General features: G+C 57.2%; 1 protein-coding gene across 3 annotated transcripts in view; it reads right to left on the bottom strand.

The window, feature by feature from the left end:
• Nucleotides 1–47: 47 nt before the first annotated feature.
• The window catches only part of CLASRP (CLK4 associating serine/arginine rich protein), a 30,815-nt gene continuing 14,866 nt past the window's right edge, over nucleotides 48–15,996 (bottom strand). The window contains exons 6-21 of one of the 3 annotated variants that reach the window (XM_055369713.1): nucleotides 14,435–14,519; nucleotides 13,071–13,219; nucleotides 11,612–11,708; nucleotides 10,511–10,589; nucleotides 10,351–10,424; nucleotides 8,792–8,833; nucleotides 6,760–6,975; nucleotides 6,357–6,644; nucleotides 3,412–3,669; nucleotides 2,952–2,991; nucleotides 2,533–2,593; nucleotides 1,899–1,957; nucleotides 1,775–1,821; nucleotides 919–1,001; nucleotides 446–470; nucleotides 48–204 (exon numbers count right to left, since the gene is read on the bottom strand). In XM_055369713.1, coding sequence (XP_055225688.1) covers nucleotides 162–204; nucleotides 446–470; nucleotides 919–1,001; nucleotides 1,775–1,821; nucleotides 1,899–1,957; nucleotides 2,533–2,593; nucleotides 2,952–2,991; nucleotides 3,412–3,669; nucleotides 6,357–6,644; nucleotides 6,760–6,975; nucleotides 8,792–8,833; nucleotides 10,351–10,424; nucleotides 10,511–10,589; nucleotides 11,612–11,708; nucleotides 13,071–13,219; nucleotides 14,435–14,519 — 1,646 coding nt within the window. In that variant the 3' untranslated portion in view covers nucleotides 48–161. Of the gene's footprint in view, nucleotides 205–445; nucleotides 471–918; nucleotides 1,002–1,774; nucleotides 1,822–1,898; nucleotides 1,958–2,532; nucleotides 2,992–3,411; nucleotides 3,670–6,356; nucleotides 6,645–6,759; nucleotides 6,976–8,791; nucleotides 8,834–10,350; nucleotides 10,425–10,510; nucleotides 10,590–11,611; nucleotides 11,709–13,070; nucleotides 13,220–14,434; nucleotides 14,520–15,996 lie in introns of those variants that run through there. The other 2 variants (XR_008673836.2, XR_008673835.2) reach the window with 2 other exon arrangements.

Here is a 15,996-nt window from a genome sequence, read left to right as displayed (position 1 = left end):
GGGGTGGGAGAGCCCTGCACCAACCACACAGATGACACTGAGGCAGGTGACGGGAATTAAATAACTTTTGACTTTATTTCACTAGAGATAAAACCAGCAGCATCACAGCTTGAGCCCCTTACCCACCCCCTTGTCCTCCCCACCCCCCCCCACTCTTCTGCCTAATGTCGGTAATGGGGGCTTCGGGATCGGGACCTTGAGCGCCTGGAAAGAGAAAGGGAGGGGCCGTGAGGATGGGGCATACACACATCAACACACCTGGGGCCATGGATGCTTCAGTGATCGGGGCACTTGTCTGTGGAGGGAAGGATGTTCCCCAAGGGATGAGACCAGCCCCTCCAACTGGAGGTGGGTACAGGGTGAGGCTGGAGGAATGACAGCCAGGACCTCCCATCAAAGGACAAGTGTTACTTCCGAGAAAGTGGAGGGTCATGGGCTTCCTTACCTTCGAGAAGAGCTGTATTCTCGACCTGGAAAGAAAAGAACAGGTGAAGAGCGAGCAAACATCCAGGGCCAGGGCCTCTTCCTTGACCTGGGGTGAGGTCCTCAAAACTGAACTTCAGGGGTTGTCTCCAAATGAGGGGACATTTCCAGAGAGTCCAGTGGCTGCCATCTGTGCCCCTCACCAGCCCACGCCGGAATGAGCACTTCTAATTGCTGCAATCACCTTGTGACTAAAGCAATCTGTGTGTGTGTGTGTGTGTGTGTGTGTGTATGTACGTATGTGTGTCACCATGTTGGTCAGGCTGGTCTCGAACTCCTGACCTCAGATGATTGATTCACCCACCTCAGCCTCCCAAACTGCTGGGATTACAGGCGTGAGCCGCCGCGCCTGGCTGTACTATGGTTTTTTTGGTAACCCTGCTTGACACTTTCCTTTAAAGCCCCAGAGCCCTGCAGCCTGGTGGGGACACTCACTGTATCGGGGGGAGGGTGAGCGGCTCTGCCGGCTGTACTGGCGTTCCCACTCTTCTCTCTCCTTCTCTCGGCGTTCCCGCTCCCTGCAAAGGCATGGCGTGAGCATCTGGCTGGGAACACTGGACACACTGAACTCAGGGAGGGCAGGTGCTTCCAACACCCTACTCCGAGGAAGACAGTAAACCAAGGGGGCCAGTACTGCCACCAATCCCCGCTTGGAAAGGGAGCCCCAGGTTCAGAGGGACCCCAGCTGGCGGGGCTGACTGGAATCCCAGCCCCTTCCTAGGAAAGCCTGGGGAACAGAGGGAGGCAGCATAGTCCCATCATTTCCTGCCGCACTGGGGCACCTGCACACAGTGAGTGTTGAAATGGTCTCCGTCACAGTGGCCAGGCTTGGCAACCCAATGGCTACGTCTACTGGGTGCCTCCTCCGTGCCTGGCCTTGATCTTGTCAAATCCTCCCAACAGCCTGTGAGGTGGGACAATGACTGTATCTCCATTTAGGAGATAAGCAAACTGAGGCTGGGACAGGAGAAAGACCCATGGCGGTGGGTGAGTGGGGAAGGGTTATCAGGAACAGCTTGCCAGGCCAAAAAAACAGCAAAGGTGACTGGCACTCGGAGGCTGGAAGAGCTGGGAGGAGGTCGCGGTGGCGGGAGGCAGGTCGAAGTGGAGTGAGGAAATTCAGGGAGAGGAGCAAGAGAGGCAGCTGGGCACAGCCCCAAGGGCCAGGCAGGGATCTCTGCCTTTCATCCACCCACAGGGAGCTGGGCAGGGCTTGAGCCAGCAGCCCGTGGTGGGAAGGCCAGGCAGGCCAGGAGGTGTGGCCATGGGACAGGGAGGGGCAAGGTCTTACTTCATGCGGATCTTGCGGGCCATGGCTCGAAGCTCATCTTCCCGCTCCTGCAGCAGACAGGGCTATGAGGACGTGGCCAGGCCAGCACCCACCCGCCACCCCAGCCCTCCCTTTCCCACTTCACCTGCCGCTCATGCTCCTGCTGGATCATCTTTTCCTGTGCCGCCTTCTTATCCGCCTTGACTGTAGAGAGAAAGAACAGGGTGGCTGAGGGGTTCCCTTAAGAGCCCCACTCTTTTTTTTTTTTTTGAGACAGAGTCTCGCTCTGTCGCCCAGGCTGGAGTGCAGTGGCGTGATCTCGGCTCACTGCAGGCTCCGCCCCCCGGGTTCGTGCCATCTCCTGCCTCAGCCTCCTGAGTAGCTGGGACTACAGGCGCCCACCAATATGCCCAGCTAATTTTTTGTATTTTTAGAGAGACGGGGTTTCACCGTGTTAATGGTCTCGATCTCCTGACCTCGTGATCCGCCCACCTCAGCCTCCCAAAGTGCTGGGATTACAGGTGTGAGCCACCGCGCCTGCTAAGAGCCCCACTCTCTAAAATGAGGAAGCTGAGCTCAGACAGGTCAACCTGACTGCAGAGGCCCCAGCATAGCGGCAGCGGAGCTGATGCAAACCCATTCCTCCCCAGAGCACCTCCGTGCCTGCGTGGCCTCTCTAGCGAAGGGCCAGGCCTCCCAAAGTGGTGCTGGGTCTCCTTGCTCCCACTGCCAAGGGGAAGAAGAGCTGTGAAACCCTGGAGGGACGGGGCAGAACATACACTGCCTGTTCAGCGCCTTCTGCATCCTCAGTTTCAGCTTCTCCTGAGGCGTCAGCTTGGGCTGGGGAGGGGGGAGAAGAGGCGGGAGAGGGGGTGGGTGTCCCAGAGCTCCCACAACCCACCTCAGCCAAAAGCCTGGGGCTTTGTGCGGGGGGGAGGCGGGGGACGACGTGGGGAGGAGGGGCAGGCTGTGGACAGCCCTGAGGCTCCCAGAGGTTCAGTGACAGGTGGAGCCCCAGTGTACAGTGAGGAGGGGAGAGGGACATGGTTCTCACAGGGGCAGACCCTTCCCCTCCCCTCCCTGTCCCTGGGGCTGGATCTCCCAGCCCACCCGGGCCCCCCTGCAGGCCCACCGGGCCCAGCTCTTGGGCACTGCTGCTGACGGGAATTAGACGGGCGAGTTCCAAATTCTTACTGACTTTGGCAGCTCCTGTCTCTTTACCAGCGGCAGGTTCGGTCCTGGGTGGGGGCAGGGCCAGAGGACATGGTTGGGAGGGGGAAAGGGCAGCTGCGACCTCTGACCCCAGCCTCAGCACTGCCCTCAGACCAGGTAGCCAAGGCATGGGCCTCAGATGCCCCAGGGTGCAACCATGTCCCTCTCAGACCCCACAGAATCTGTAAGACAGGGACCTGTCCCCCTCTGACCCTCACCCAGGACAAGGTTCTAATTGTGCAGATCCTCCAGGATTTGGTGTGTCCTCCTCAGACCCCCCAGGCCAGGGCTGTGTCCCCCTGAAATCCACCCTCCCAGGCCAGGGCCATACACCACCCCCCAGACCTCCCAGGGTAGGGCTAAGTTCCCCTCAAAAAGAAAACAGTGATGTTCACCCTCCCCACCCGAGATTGGCAGCCCTCTTCCTCCAGACCCGCCCCGCTCACTTTTTCAGCTTCTCGCCCACAGCAGGGGACGCGGCCGGCCTGGTCAGCTTCTCTCTTGCGGGTGATGGCGAGGGGCTCTGGCTGCGGCTGCGGCTGCGGCTGCGGCTCTGGCTGGGGCTGGGGCTATGGCTGCGGCTGCGAGTCAGGCTGCGACTACGGGACGGGCTGAGGGACCAGCTGCTGCGGCTGCGGCTACTGCTGTGGTGCCTGAGGCCCCGGCCGCCCCGCCTGTAGCGGTCCCCTGAGTGGGAGCGGCTCCTGGGGATGCAGCAGGGTGGGAGGAGGACTGTGAGGCTCCAGGGACCCCAACTGCACCCCACCCTGGGTCCGGATCCACAGTCCTCCTTCCTGCAAGGCCCAGGGTGACAGGCTCGACTCTCCTCTCCTGCTACTCTCCCTCCAAAACGTCCCAGAGCGGCATTCTGGCCTCCCTCCGGCTACAGAGATGGCGCTCTAGATACACTCAGCCTAAGAGCAGTCCTGCCATCATGAGCCCTGCCTGGCCCACGTCACCTCTCCCTCACTAGACACCGGCTTGCTAACTTCCTGGGAGGGGAGCTCTGGGAGGGATGGCTGGCTCCCCCTTTATGAGCCGTGTCCAGCTCAGGCACAACAGTGTTCCACGGTGACCTCATCTACACCCTCACCCACCACCTCATCCTGCTTGTGTCCAGGGTCTCGACAACAGTGGGGACCACCCCTTGTCCTCCACCAGTCTCAGCACAGACCCACAAGTTCCAGTCTGGGGATGCGGAACCCCATCCTCTCCCTGCTCAGGACACTGGTGGGACTCTCCACCCAGCGCCCACTCTCAGGCTGGCATGCAAGATGTGCCCAGGTCCCACCTGTCCCCCAAGCCTTTCTCCTGTCATTGCTCTGGGTAAACTACAAGGAATATATGACCTGGAAGCCAATTCTGGGCCACACGCTGACTCTGCTTGGGCTCTTTTTTTTTTTTTTGAGACAGAGTCTCTCTCTGTCGCCCAGGCTGGAGTGCAGTGGTGCAATAGCTGGGCTCACTGCAACCTCTGCCTCCTGGGTTCAAGCAATTCTCCTGCCTCAGCCTCCTGAGTAGCTGGGATTACAGATGTGCACAACCATGCCCGGCTAATTTTTGAATTGAGTTTTTATAAAATAAAAATTTGTTGTCATTATTAAGAAAACAAGGGCCAGGCGCGGTGGCTCACGCCTGTAATCCCAGCACTTTGGGAGGCCAAGGTGGGTGGATCATGAGGTCAGGAGTTCAAGACCAGCCTGGCCAACATAGTGAAACCCTGTCTCTACTAGAAATACAAAAATTAGCCAGGTGTGGTGGCGCATGCCTGTAATCCCAGCTACTTGGGAGGCTGCGGCAGGAGAATCACTTGAACCCAGGAGGAGGAAGTGCAGTGAGCCGAGATTGTGCCATGCACTCCAGCCTGGGTGACACAGTGAGACTCTGTCTCAAAAAAAAAAAAGTAAAGGAAACAAGAGCTATCCTCTAAAAATCCAGACCCTCAACTTCTCCTGAGAACTAGAAAGACTGGGTGACACTAGACCTGCTGCTGAGCGGTCAACGCCCCGACTGGAGGGAACATGTGCTTGCCAGGTCAGCAGGATCTCTACCTGGCCCCTCTACTTTACCTGCCAGACCCTGAAGGCAGCTGACATGGTGATCAGTGCTACAATAACGCAGGTAATGATGCTGACGATATTAACGGCACTTAGCCAGCACCAGCCCTGTCCTAAGCACCTTACATGGGTTTACCTGTTACACCTCTATAACAGCTCAGAGAAGCGGATGCTATTACCGCGATTTTACAGAATTAGAGGCCCAGGGACTCTACACTCAGGCAGGTGCCCTGCAGTCTATGCTCCTACCAACCCAGCGTCGCTGCCCTTCCCAGGGCAGCCCTGACCCCAACAGGCAAGGGGACCGGAAGGGGGTGGACCAGTCCCCAGGTGACTTTATTTTCTAAACCATCCCTAGAGCTAGCCTCTCACCGTGTCGTCTCCAAAATGAAATGTCTTTTTTTTTTTTCTTGAGACACAGTCTCACTCTGTAGCCCAAGCTGGGGTGCAGTGGCACAATCTCGGCTCACTGCAACCTCCACCTGCGGGGCTGAAGCGATTCTCGTGCCTCAGCCTCCTGCATAGCTGGGACTACATGCGCGTGCCACCACGCCCAGCTAATTTTTTTTTTTTTTTTTTGAGACGGATCTCACTCTGTCACCAGGCTGGAGTGCGGTGGCACGATTTCAGCTCATTGCAACCTCTGCTTCCCGGTTTCAAGCGATTCTCCTGCCTCAGCCTCTCAAGTAGCTAGGACTACAGGCGTGTGCCACCACACCCAGCTAATTTTTTTTCAGTAGAGACGGGGTTTCACCATGTTGCCCAGGGTGGTCTCGAACTCCTGAGCTCAGGAGATCCGCCTGCCTCGGCCTCCCAAAGTGCTGGGATTACAGGTGTGAGCCACCACGCCAGGCCAAAGAGCTGTCTTGATTTTTTCCACCCGCTTCGCTTCCCCATCCGCTCCTGGTCACACAGGAACGCGCCCCTCCCCCTCCGCAAGGGGTTTCCCAGCCCTCAAGGCCCAGACCCGTCCCTTCAAGCTACAGAAAACCCTGGAGCGTCCATGCACTTTCTACTCCCCTCCACCTGGAACCCCTGACAGCAAAAACAGTCTCCTGAGGAGAGAGAGATGCACAGTCTCCTCTCCACACCCTGTCGTGGAAAACAGGCTGGGATCCACCTCCACTGCCACCAGAACGCGCACGCAAACACCCATGCCTTGCCCTTTCCAACCAAGGGCTTCCTGCGGAAGAGCAGTGGCCTGTGCCTGTCCCCTTAGATGGGGTGTTCTCTGAGCTGGACGGCCAGGTTTCCTCCCTCTGAGCACCTTCTCCCCAAGATCGGAGACCGCGCCCCCCCCAGCCCCTCCCACCTCCACGCCCAGCCACACACACCTGCTTCTGCGCCGGGGCCCGTAACCACCACGCCGGGCGGGAGAGCGGGAGTACCGGTGTCCGTCTCGGGAGCCCCCACCTGAGTGCCGCCGGCCACGGCTACGGGACCGGGAATAGCGCCGGGAGCGGGAGCGGGAGCGCGACCAGGAGCGGGACCGGGAGCGGGCGTGGCGGCCGGAACGGTAGTAGCCCCCACCACGGCGGGAGCGGGAGCTGGAGCGAGAGCTGGAGCGGGAGCTGGAGGTCCTCGAGGCAGAAGAGGAGGAGGAGGAGGAGGAGGAGCGGCGGCTGCAGGCAGGGCACGGAGGGCCGGTCAGTGCAGGCCTGAGCCGCGGCCCCCCTCTGCCCCGGGTACCCCCCATGGTGACCGGGGCGTAGGGCGGGCGGCGTGAGCGTTACCGACCGGGCGCTGGCATTACGTCCCGGGGCGGGGCCGCCAGGCTGGGGAGGTGCGGGGGGCTTCCCTGTGGTGACTCCTGATGCTGCTGCAGCAGCAGCGGCTGCGGCTGCCTCCTCATCGCTGCCCCCAAAACTGGTGATGAACGTGATCTTCTCCTCGCGGCCCGGGGTCGGGGAGCGGGAGCGGGAGCGGGACTCTGAGCTGGACTCCGAGGGTGACCTGCGGGTAGGGAGGAGGAGGCTCACTAGCTCAGGCTCCCGGAGCCTCTTCAGGAACAGCACACACAGCAGATCAACAGCAGCGCCAGCGCGGGCCACAGCGACCCGGGAAGCCAGGCGGGTGGATGGAGCCTGGAGGGCAGTGGAGACCCAGCTCTGGGCAAGGACTTGACTCACAACCATGCAGCCTTCGCTAAATAACCAGGAAGGACAATGACACACAACTGCTCTGATTTTATGTGGCTATGAAAAATGGATGAGCAGGCCGAGCGCGGTGGCTCACACCTGTAATCCCAGCACTGTGGGAGGCCGAGGCAGGCCGATCACTTGAGACCAGGAGTTTGAGACCAGCCTGGCCAACAAGGCAAAACCCTGTCTCTACAAAAAATACAAAAAAATTTAGCCGGGCATGGTGGCGCGCACCTGTAATTCCAGCTACTCAGGAGGCTGAGGGCACGAGAACTGCTTGAACCTGGGAGGCAGAGGTTGCAGTGAGTCCAGGTCACGCCACTGCACATCAGCCTGGGCAACAGAGCGAGACTCCGTCTCAAAAAATAAAATAAAAAAAAAAAGATAAGCAGATCTCTGTACAAAACACAGAAAAGTTTTACTCAAAAGATACATGGGTAATCTGGGAGGAAAAAGCAAGTTCTAAAACACTGAGTGTGATGCAATTCCATTTTAGTAAAAAAAACAAAGTGGCCAGGTGTGGTGGCTCATGCCTGTAATCCCAGCACTTTGGGAGGCCCAGGTGGGAGGATTGCTTGAGGCCAGAAGTTCAAAACCAGCCTGGTCAACATGGTGAGCCCCATCTCAATATTTTAAAGAAAAAAAAAAACAAACAAACCTGTTTTTTAGTATATAAAATTTTAAAAATAAAAAGAAAGTATCTGATATTCCTGACACTCCCATGTATGGAGCACTAACCTACACCTTTTATTTCCCCAGAAGCCATTCACACCTTATCTCATCTAACCTCGATCCACAGCCCCATGAGGAAGACCCCATTCCCACCCCCATTCCGAAGAGGGAACTGGGCTTCAGAGAGCTATGGAGCTTGGATGAGGGGGACTGGGATCAGACTGAGCTTGGTCCCTCTCCAAATCCCTTCTCCAACCACTCTTTCATCCACGAGACAACGACCTGTGCCCAGCGGTGCTACTGAGTGCCCGTTATTTCCCACTGGCCACTTCTGGAAATTGAGATTAAAGTGACTTGATTTCTCAGTCACACTGTTTTGCCATATTTGGTCATTTTTACCACAAGGCTGCACTGTATTTAAATCAGAAAAATAAAATAAAGAAGCTTCAAAGATAAAGAAAATTTTATTGGCCGGGCGCGGTGGCTCACGCCTGTAATCCCAGCACTTTGGGAGGCTGAGGTGGGTGGATCACGAGGTCAGGAGATTGAGACCATCCTGGCTAACACGGTGAAACCCTACTAAACTCTACTAAAAATACAAAAAATAAGCCAGGCCTGGTGGCGGGCACCTGTAGTCCCAGCTACTCGGGAGGCTGAGGCAGGAGAATGGCGTGAACCTAGGAGGCGGAGCTTGTAGTGAGCCAAGATCGTGCCACTGCACTCCAGCCTGGGCGACATAGCGAGACTCCGTCTCAAAAAAAAAAAAATTTATTTAAAACTGGGAAAACAAGACAGTGATCTGAAAAACACAAAAATGATTCAGACCCAGAACATATCATGCAGTCTGTGATCTTGGGGTGGCCTAGCAGGGTGAACCTCCCATCCCCTCCTCAGCACCCCTGTCCCCATCAGGAGGCTCCCTGTCTGCTATTCCCTGGTCCTCCAGAGCAACTTACCGCTTATAGGGGTCATAGGTGGGGCTGTCTCGGCGGGCATAGCTACAGAGAAAAGAATGGGGTGGGACAAATTAGGGCTTAAGATCTCAGCGGTCATGAATTTGGGATAAGCCCGCCAACCTGAGGACCCAAAGCTAGGTACCTGGCACAGTGAGGGGGCTGCTGACCAGGTTGGGGGCCTTCCCTTGATTCCTCCACCCACCCCCACCTCAGATCTGTCCAAAGCATGAACTTAAGCCCCACCCCACAATGTCCTAGACCCATCATGACTCTGAGGAACTTGGACTTCAGCAGCTCTGGTTCTGCTTGGCCTCCTGACCCTAGAATGAAAGCATCCCTCCTCCCAATCCTTGTCTCTGGCTCTCACTGGGTCCGGGCTTACTAATGATGATGATGATGATAAGATTAAAATAGGCTGGGTGCGGTGGCTCACACCTGTAATCCCAGCACTCTGGGAGGCTGAGGTGGGAGGATCACTTGAACCCAGGAGTTTGAGACCAGCCTGGGCAACACCGCAAAACCCCGTCTCTACTAAGTATTTTTTATTTTAATTAGCTGGGCGTGGTGATGCATACCAGTAATCTCAGCTACTAAGAAGACTGAGGTAGGAGGATCGCCTAAGCCTAGGAATTTGAGGCTGCAGTGAGTCGTGATTACACCACTGCACTCCAGCTTGGGTGACAGAATAAGACCCTGTCTCTGGGGGAAAAAAAAAAAAAGAGAGACTACCACAGCTGAGGAAACTGAGGCCCAGAGAGGTGAAGTCACTTGTCCAGCATTACGCAGCTCATAAAGGAGGAAACTGGGATCCAAACCCAGGCCCTATGGCCACCCAGCCTGGGCGTTCCTGCACTACCCTCTGTGTGCCTCTGTGCCACCGCTGACAGCAATGACAATTGGTGCTATTCTTTAAGGAATGTTTCCCATACCAACCGCTGAACCTACAAGTTGTTTAAGCCTTACAGGAACTCTCAATCACTCTCCTTGAAGAGATGTGGCAAAAAGAGGCATGGGTTTGCACAGGGCCTCTCCTCAAGGCCTCCTGACCCAGGCTGGGCTTTCCGCTCCAAGCCAGCCTGCCTCATCCAAACCTGTCCCAAGACCTCCCTGTGGGGACTACCCAGCCCTCTCTCCGGGTAGGTGATAATGCCTTGTTTTCCAAAGGAAGAAACTGAAGCTCAGAGAGTTCGGGAAGTCACTTGTCCAAACTCCGACACAGGAAGAAGCCAAGCAGCAGAACTGGGTGAGAGTCCAGGGCAAAGCCTGTGCCCTCTCTGCCGCCTTGGTGAGAGCCTTATGCCGCCTGTGCATGGGCTCCTGGGAGTCTGGCAAGGGCCCCCAGTCCAGTAGGGTGAGGGGAGGGGCTGGCAAGGAAAGGAGTCCACATGGCCCTCAAGGCCGTTCCTACCTCTAAACCTTCATGATGGCCATGCATCGCCCCACTAGAAAGACTCCTTCCTCAAGTCAAATGCCTGCCTCCAAAGAGCATTCTCAGGCCCTAAGCCCCTGCTCTCCTCCCCCAGATGCCAGCAGGGTGGGGGTTCAGGGAGAAGCCCTACCTGGGTGGGCTGATCTTGCGACCCCTCAGCCGCTTCTCCCGAAACTCTCTCCGCTGGCGTCGAGAGCGGCGTCCCTGGAGTACGGTGGGTGCCAGGTTGGTGAGGGGGTGCCCTCCCTGTGACACACCCCTGTCCCCTTCCACTCCAGCCCAGACCTCACCGAGTACATGGCCTTCTCCTCCTCAAGAGCCTTGGCATGCTTGATGGCCTCTGCCTCCTCCTTGTCTTTCCGGAGCATCCTATAGAGGTGGGTGAGAATTAGGGTGGAGGATGGGGCAGGCCACAGGGTAAGGAGGACACAGCCTGAGTCATCAGAGAAAGTGAGAGACCTGAGTCACCCCACGCCAGCCTGAGGTACCTTTCATTCAATGCCACTTATCAAGCACCCTCTGTGTGCCAGGTGCTATCTTAGGTATCAAGAACTCAGCACCGAAAAAAAAACAGAAATCCTCACCTGCACGGGCTTACATTCTAGGGGAGAAGATAATGAGCAAGGGAATAAAATGCGTGGTCCATTAGATGGTAGAGCAAAGGCAGAGGAAGCTGCAGTTTTCAAGAGGGAGCTCAGGGAAGCCACACAGAACAGGGCATCTAGAGAAAAACCTGGGGCAGCAAGCTGCAGACGTCCGAAGCAAACAGCAGACAGAGTGGCCCAGGGGCTGGCCCAGGCCTCTGCACTTGAGGAGCAAGGAGACCGTGCAGGCTGGGCAGCGGGGGATGGTGGTGGTCGAGAGGACCAGATGGGTAAGACCTTTCGGCCATGGTGAGGACACTGGATGTTCCTGAGGGAGGTGGGAGCCACAAAGGGCTCTGGGCAGAGGGTGCCGTGCTCAGGCTCCGTTTCTGGTTCACTACCCAGTGAGCTGGGACCATTCTGTGTGGTCTTGTGAGCTCAGCAGGGGGTGTGGCTCAGGGTAGAGGTACAACCAGCAACTGCCAGGATAAATAACCAGGGAATGAAGCCTCTCCACTAGAGGGCGCTGTCCCCCAGCCTAGGAATCCCCAGAGCTTCAAAGAGTCAGATTCGCCCCAGGTCGCACTAAGTAGGGCAGGCTGGGTGACTTGGGTGCAGCCTGTTTCTGCACAGATGAAGTGGGGCCACGACCACCATAGGCTCAGGGACCTGCATGTGTAAAGTCCTGGGCCCAGGGCCAGGCACACAAATGCTCACAAACAGGATGGCTGTCAATACCGGGAGTAATAGTGAGATGCCAGGGTGGGGCCCACAGAATGGGTAGGGGTGTCAGCAGGCAGGCCTCACCTGACGAAGTCACCGTCGGCCATGCCATAAGTCGTGGCCTGTTTGTTGAGATCTGCCACCTGCTCCTGGTTCAATTCATCCACGTCCACCTCCACGTCTGCACCAAGAGAAAGGCTGTCAGGAGCCACGGCCGAGCGAGAGGACAGGGGAGAAGGGGCAGTGCTCCAGGAGGCGGGGATGATGGGGCGCCTGCCAGACTGAAGGACTCTTCAGGAAGGGATGGCATCAAGTCTGGCTCATCTTGGCATCCCCTAGGCTGGCACTGGGCTTGCCAGAGGTGAGCACAACACACAGTGGACAGAGGCAGCTCGGGGACAGGGCTTGAAAGGGCAGATGAACGGAGGAAGGGAAAGAGAAGGGAGAGATGGACGGATGGGTGGAGGGATGGATGAAGGGATGCAGGGATGGATGGATGGATGAATGGAATGGAGGCAAGGAAGGAGGGATGGGTGGATGGAGGGAGGGAGAAATGGATGAGTGAGACGTGTGGCGGGGTTGACCTGAGAGGGAGGACTGAACAGGGGCGGAAAGATGGCGGCTGGAGATCACGGTGGGTGGCAGGCAGGGTGTGCGTCACAGGTGTTTGGAAGCAGGGCGTGTGATAAGCCAGAGGAAGGAGGGCTGGGCGGAGGTCAATGTGTGGATCTACAGAGTGTGAATAAAGAGCCAGCTACTGGGCTGAGTGCGGTGGCTCACGTCTGTAATCCCAGTACTTTGGGGGGCCGAGGCAAGTGGATCACGAGGTCAGGAGTTCAAGACCAGCCTGACCAATATGGTGAAACCCTGTCTCTACTAAAAGTACAAAAATTAGCTGGGCGTGGTGGTGTGTGCCTTTAGTCTCAGCTACTTGGGAAGCTGAGGCAGGAGAACCACTTGAACCCAGGAGGTGGAGGTTGCAGTGAGCCAAGATCGTGCCACTGCACTCCAGCCTGGTAACAGAGCAAGACTCCATCTCAAAAATAAATAAATAAATAAATAAAAAGAGCCGGCTGCTGGAGTAAGAACCAGGATGAGAAAAACAGAGAGACTCGGGGGTGGTTTGATCAGTGGGAATCCAGAGGGGAGGTGAATGGCAGAGAGGAGGGTGAACAGATGCCTGGCAGATGGGGGCTGACTCTGTAAGAGGACGAACACTTGTTTTCCAGAGGAGGGAAGAGAGCAGGAGAGAGGGGCAAAGGCAGAGAGAGGCCGGCCCAAGTGGAGGAGAATGGAGCCAACACCTAGGAGGGGAAAAGATCATAGAAATAGCACCCTAGAAATGAGAGATGAGTGAGGCAGAGGAAGGCCGGAACGGAGGAGAACAGGAGTGAGACAGGGGCAGCAGGAGGCTGGTGTGCCCTGGGGCGGGGGAGGGAGAGACACGGTTCGTAAGCACGGGGTACCCCACAGAGGGTGAGGGACGAGACACAGAAACGATGCCCAGGGACTGCAGGTGGGGAGGGCAGAGAGGGGACCCCACCGATGTCGGGGATGACCTCATCTTCGTCCGAGTTGCTCTCCTCCTCGGCCGCTGACTCCTCCTCCTCTGGCTTTTCTGCCGCCTTCTCTACCTCGGCCACCGTGCTGTCCTCGTAGGTATAACCGATGGAAGCCTTCTTCTCTGCCAGCCTGGGAAAGGGGAGCTGGTGAGCCAGGGCCGTGCCCAGTGGAGATGAGGGCCCCAGGCTAGCCCCACACACCAGCCTTGAGTGCCACGGCCCCCTCCCCTCAGGCTCTCCCTCAGCCTAGGACCCTCTGCTCCTGCCCACACCCAGCTCCTCCCTCTTCCTCCACATCTGAGCTCTAGGGCCCCACCTGCCAAGAAGTCCTTGACTGGTACCCTAGGGTGGGTCAGCACTGTCCTGAGCTCCCCAGCCCTGCCTTTGTTGGGTCATCTCTGTTGGGGAAGGTCTGTCTCCCACCTAGACCATGAGTCCCACAAGGGGCGCAGCCCAGAGTCCTCCTGAGCAGCCAGGTGCCCCAGCTTTGCCCTGAACAGAGCAGGGCCTGAGCAGGATCCTGAGGCTGGGGCCGTGGACGAGGGCTGAAGTCTCCAAGAAGCTCTCAGTACAGTCCCATGGGACCCCTCCCAGTGGAGGAAGGTGGCAAGCAGTCAGGGGTAGCAGGAGGGAAGGTGTCACTGAGGGAGCTGCCCAGCCCTGAGCCAGGGCTCCAGGCTACCGTGCACCAGGGCAACAGCAGCTGGCCTGGAGGAGAGCTAAGCCCTGCAGAGGGAACAGCGTGTGTGAGGGCAGGAGGCCTGTGCTCATCAGACTGAGGTGGAGAAAAGAGGATGAGACTGCTCGGCCACTGCTCCTCAGAGGCAGCTGCTCCAGGATAAGGCCCGGGTCTCCCCAGCTACTCCTTGAGGGACGCGGCTTTAAGAAGCCTCTCTCCAGAGTGACATCAGCTAGGGCTGACTGCAAGCTCACCACATGGCAGGTGCTGGAATAGGTACTTCACAAGCCCCATCTCCTGCATGCCTCCCAACTCCAGGCAGTAGGGCCTCCTGCCAACCCCATTTTACAGGGAAGCACAGCAAGGCTCAGAGAATTCCCACTCAGGGCCTCACAGCCAGGACTCAAACCCAGGGCTGTCTCACCACAGGGCCTGCACCTCCCACTGCTCCCCAAGCTGAAAATGCAACGCAGAGCCCTTGGCAAGCCGGGGCCCCCTGACAGGGCTTCTTCCTCTACACAGTTATTAATTGAGCACTGACTGTGTGCTGAACACCATCCTTGGTTTCTGGGAGACCCTGGTGGACAGGATGGAAGAGGCCATGCCTGGCTGGGGCTCCCAGCCCTCCTGCCTCCTCAACCCCCTGCACCCCAGACCCCGACTCACTTCTTCTTCTCATCTTCGCTGGGTCTCTGGAGGCCTCCGTACAACTCGTCAATGTAGATCTGGTACAGGCACTGCTCCTCTGAAACTGCAGCAAACAAGAGACCCCAGGTCAGAGTGGGCTGGGGACACTAGGAATTCAGTGGGGGAACACAAGGGTGCGGTGGGGCAGGAAGACAGGTGCAACCCCAGTGCACCTTGGGGGGCAGTCACCACTTCCAGATAATCAAACTATGTCTGGTGGGACACAAGCAACTGCAGCAGAGCCTTGGACACACGACCTTGGTCAAGGGACTTAACACATCTGTGCCTCAGTTTCCTTTTCTGTAAAATGGGACCACAGGCAGAGTGAGTGCCTGGCCTGGTACTTGGGCACTCTACCACCATTCTCACTGTTTCTGGAGGCCTCTGGCTGGACCCTTCAGAACCATAACCTGCTCCTGAGTGCCACACGCCATTCTGACTGCACAGGTCACTCCACTGCATGCCTCTCTGTGGCTCATTTTAAGTTAGGTGTGGGCTGGGATGACCTGGGCTCTCCTGCACCCCCAACACCCAGCCTGGGGGACTCAACAATGTACCAGAGCCTTCCTGATCTTCCCTGCAGTGAGACACGTGTCCCTGACTCGCTGTGGGACAGTGGGTTGTAAGTCCCCTTCCTTCCTTCCCTCCCTAGGCCTCAGTTTTTCTTTTTCTTATTTTTTTAAGACAGAGTTTCACTCTTGTTGCACAGGCTGGAGTGCAATGGCGCGATCTTGGCTCACCGCAACCTCCGCCTCCCGGGTTCAAGCGATTCTCCTGCCTCAGCCTCCCAAGTAGCTGGGATTATAGGCAGGCACCACCGTGCCCGGCTAATTTTGTACTTTTAGTACAGACAGGGTTTCTCCATATTGGTCAGGCTGGTCTCGAACTCCCGACCTCAGGTGATCCACCGCCTCAACCTCCCAAAGTGCTGAGATTACAGGCATGAGCCACCGTGCCCGGCTGGCCTCAGCTTTTCTATCTGGAACAAGAGGTGGGCAGGCTGGCAGGCTAGAAGGGGATGTAGCACGGCCCTTCCTTGTTCTAGCAGATACCCCAATTTCTACTTGTTGTCTCCAAAGCCCAAGAGAGGCCCTGCTGACCCTGTCTTGCACAAGCGCCCTCACTCTCCCCGCTCCAGCCACACGGGCCTTCTCTCCGCCCCTCCAGTGTGCCCACAGTCCTGGCTGACACAGGGCTTTGCACAGGCTGCTCTCGGCCTGGAATCCTGTGGCCTATCCGTGTCTCCCAGGAAGCTTCTATCTAGGACTTCTGTCCTATTTTTCTCAGAGAATGGCACACTGTCTGTCACATCACCTTGGTTTGCAATTGGCATCACTGACATTGAGTATGGAGCTGCTGCCCTCTCCCCTACCATTGTCACACCACAGGTGTTCAATAACTGTTTATGGAAGTGAATAAATAAATGCAGAGTGAGGCGAAACTAAGGGGAACCCTGGCTCTACCACCAGAAAGCCATGTGGCCTGGAATTATGGCAAAAACAGTATCAATTATAACACATGTCCCTGATTCTAAGGCCTCA

Source organism: Gorilla gorilla, chromosome 20, assembly GCF_029281585.2.
Source record: "Gorilla gorilla gorilla isolate KB3781 chromosome 20, NHGRI_mGorGor1-v2.1_pri, whole genome shotgun sequence".
Lineage (NCBI taxonomy): Eukaryota > Metazoa > Chordata > Mammalia > Primates > Hominidae > Gorilla > Gorilla gorilla.
The sequence above is the reverse complement of the archived record's forward strand: the minus strand, read 5'-3'. Positions and strand labels throughout refer to the sequence as shown.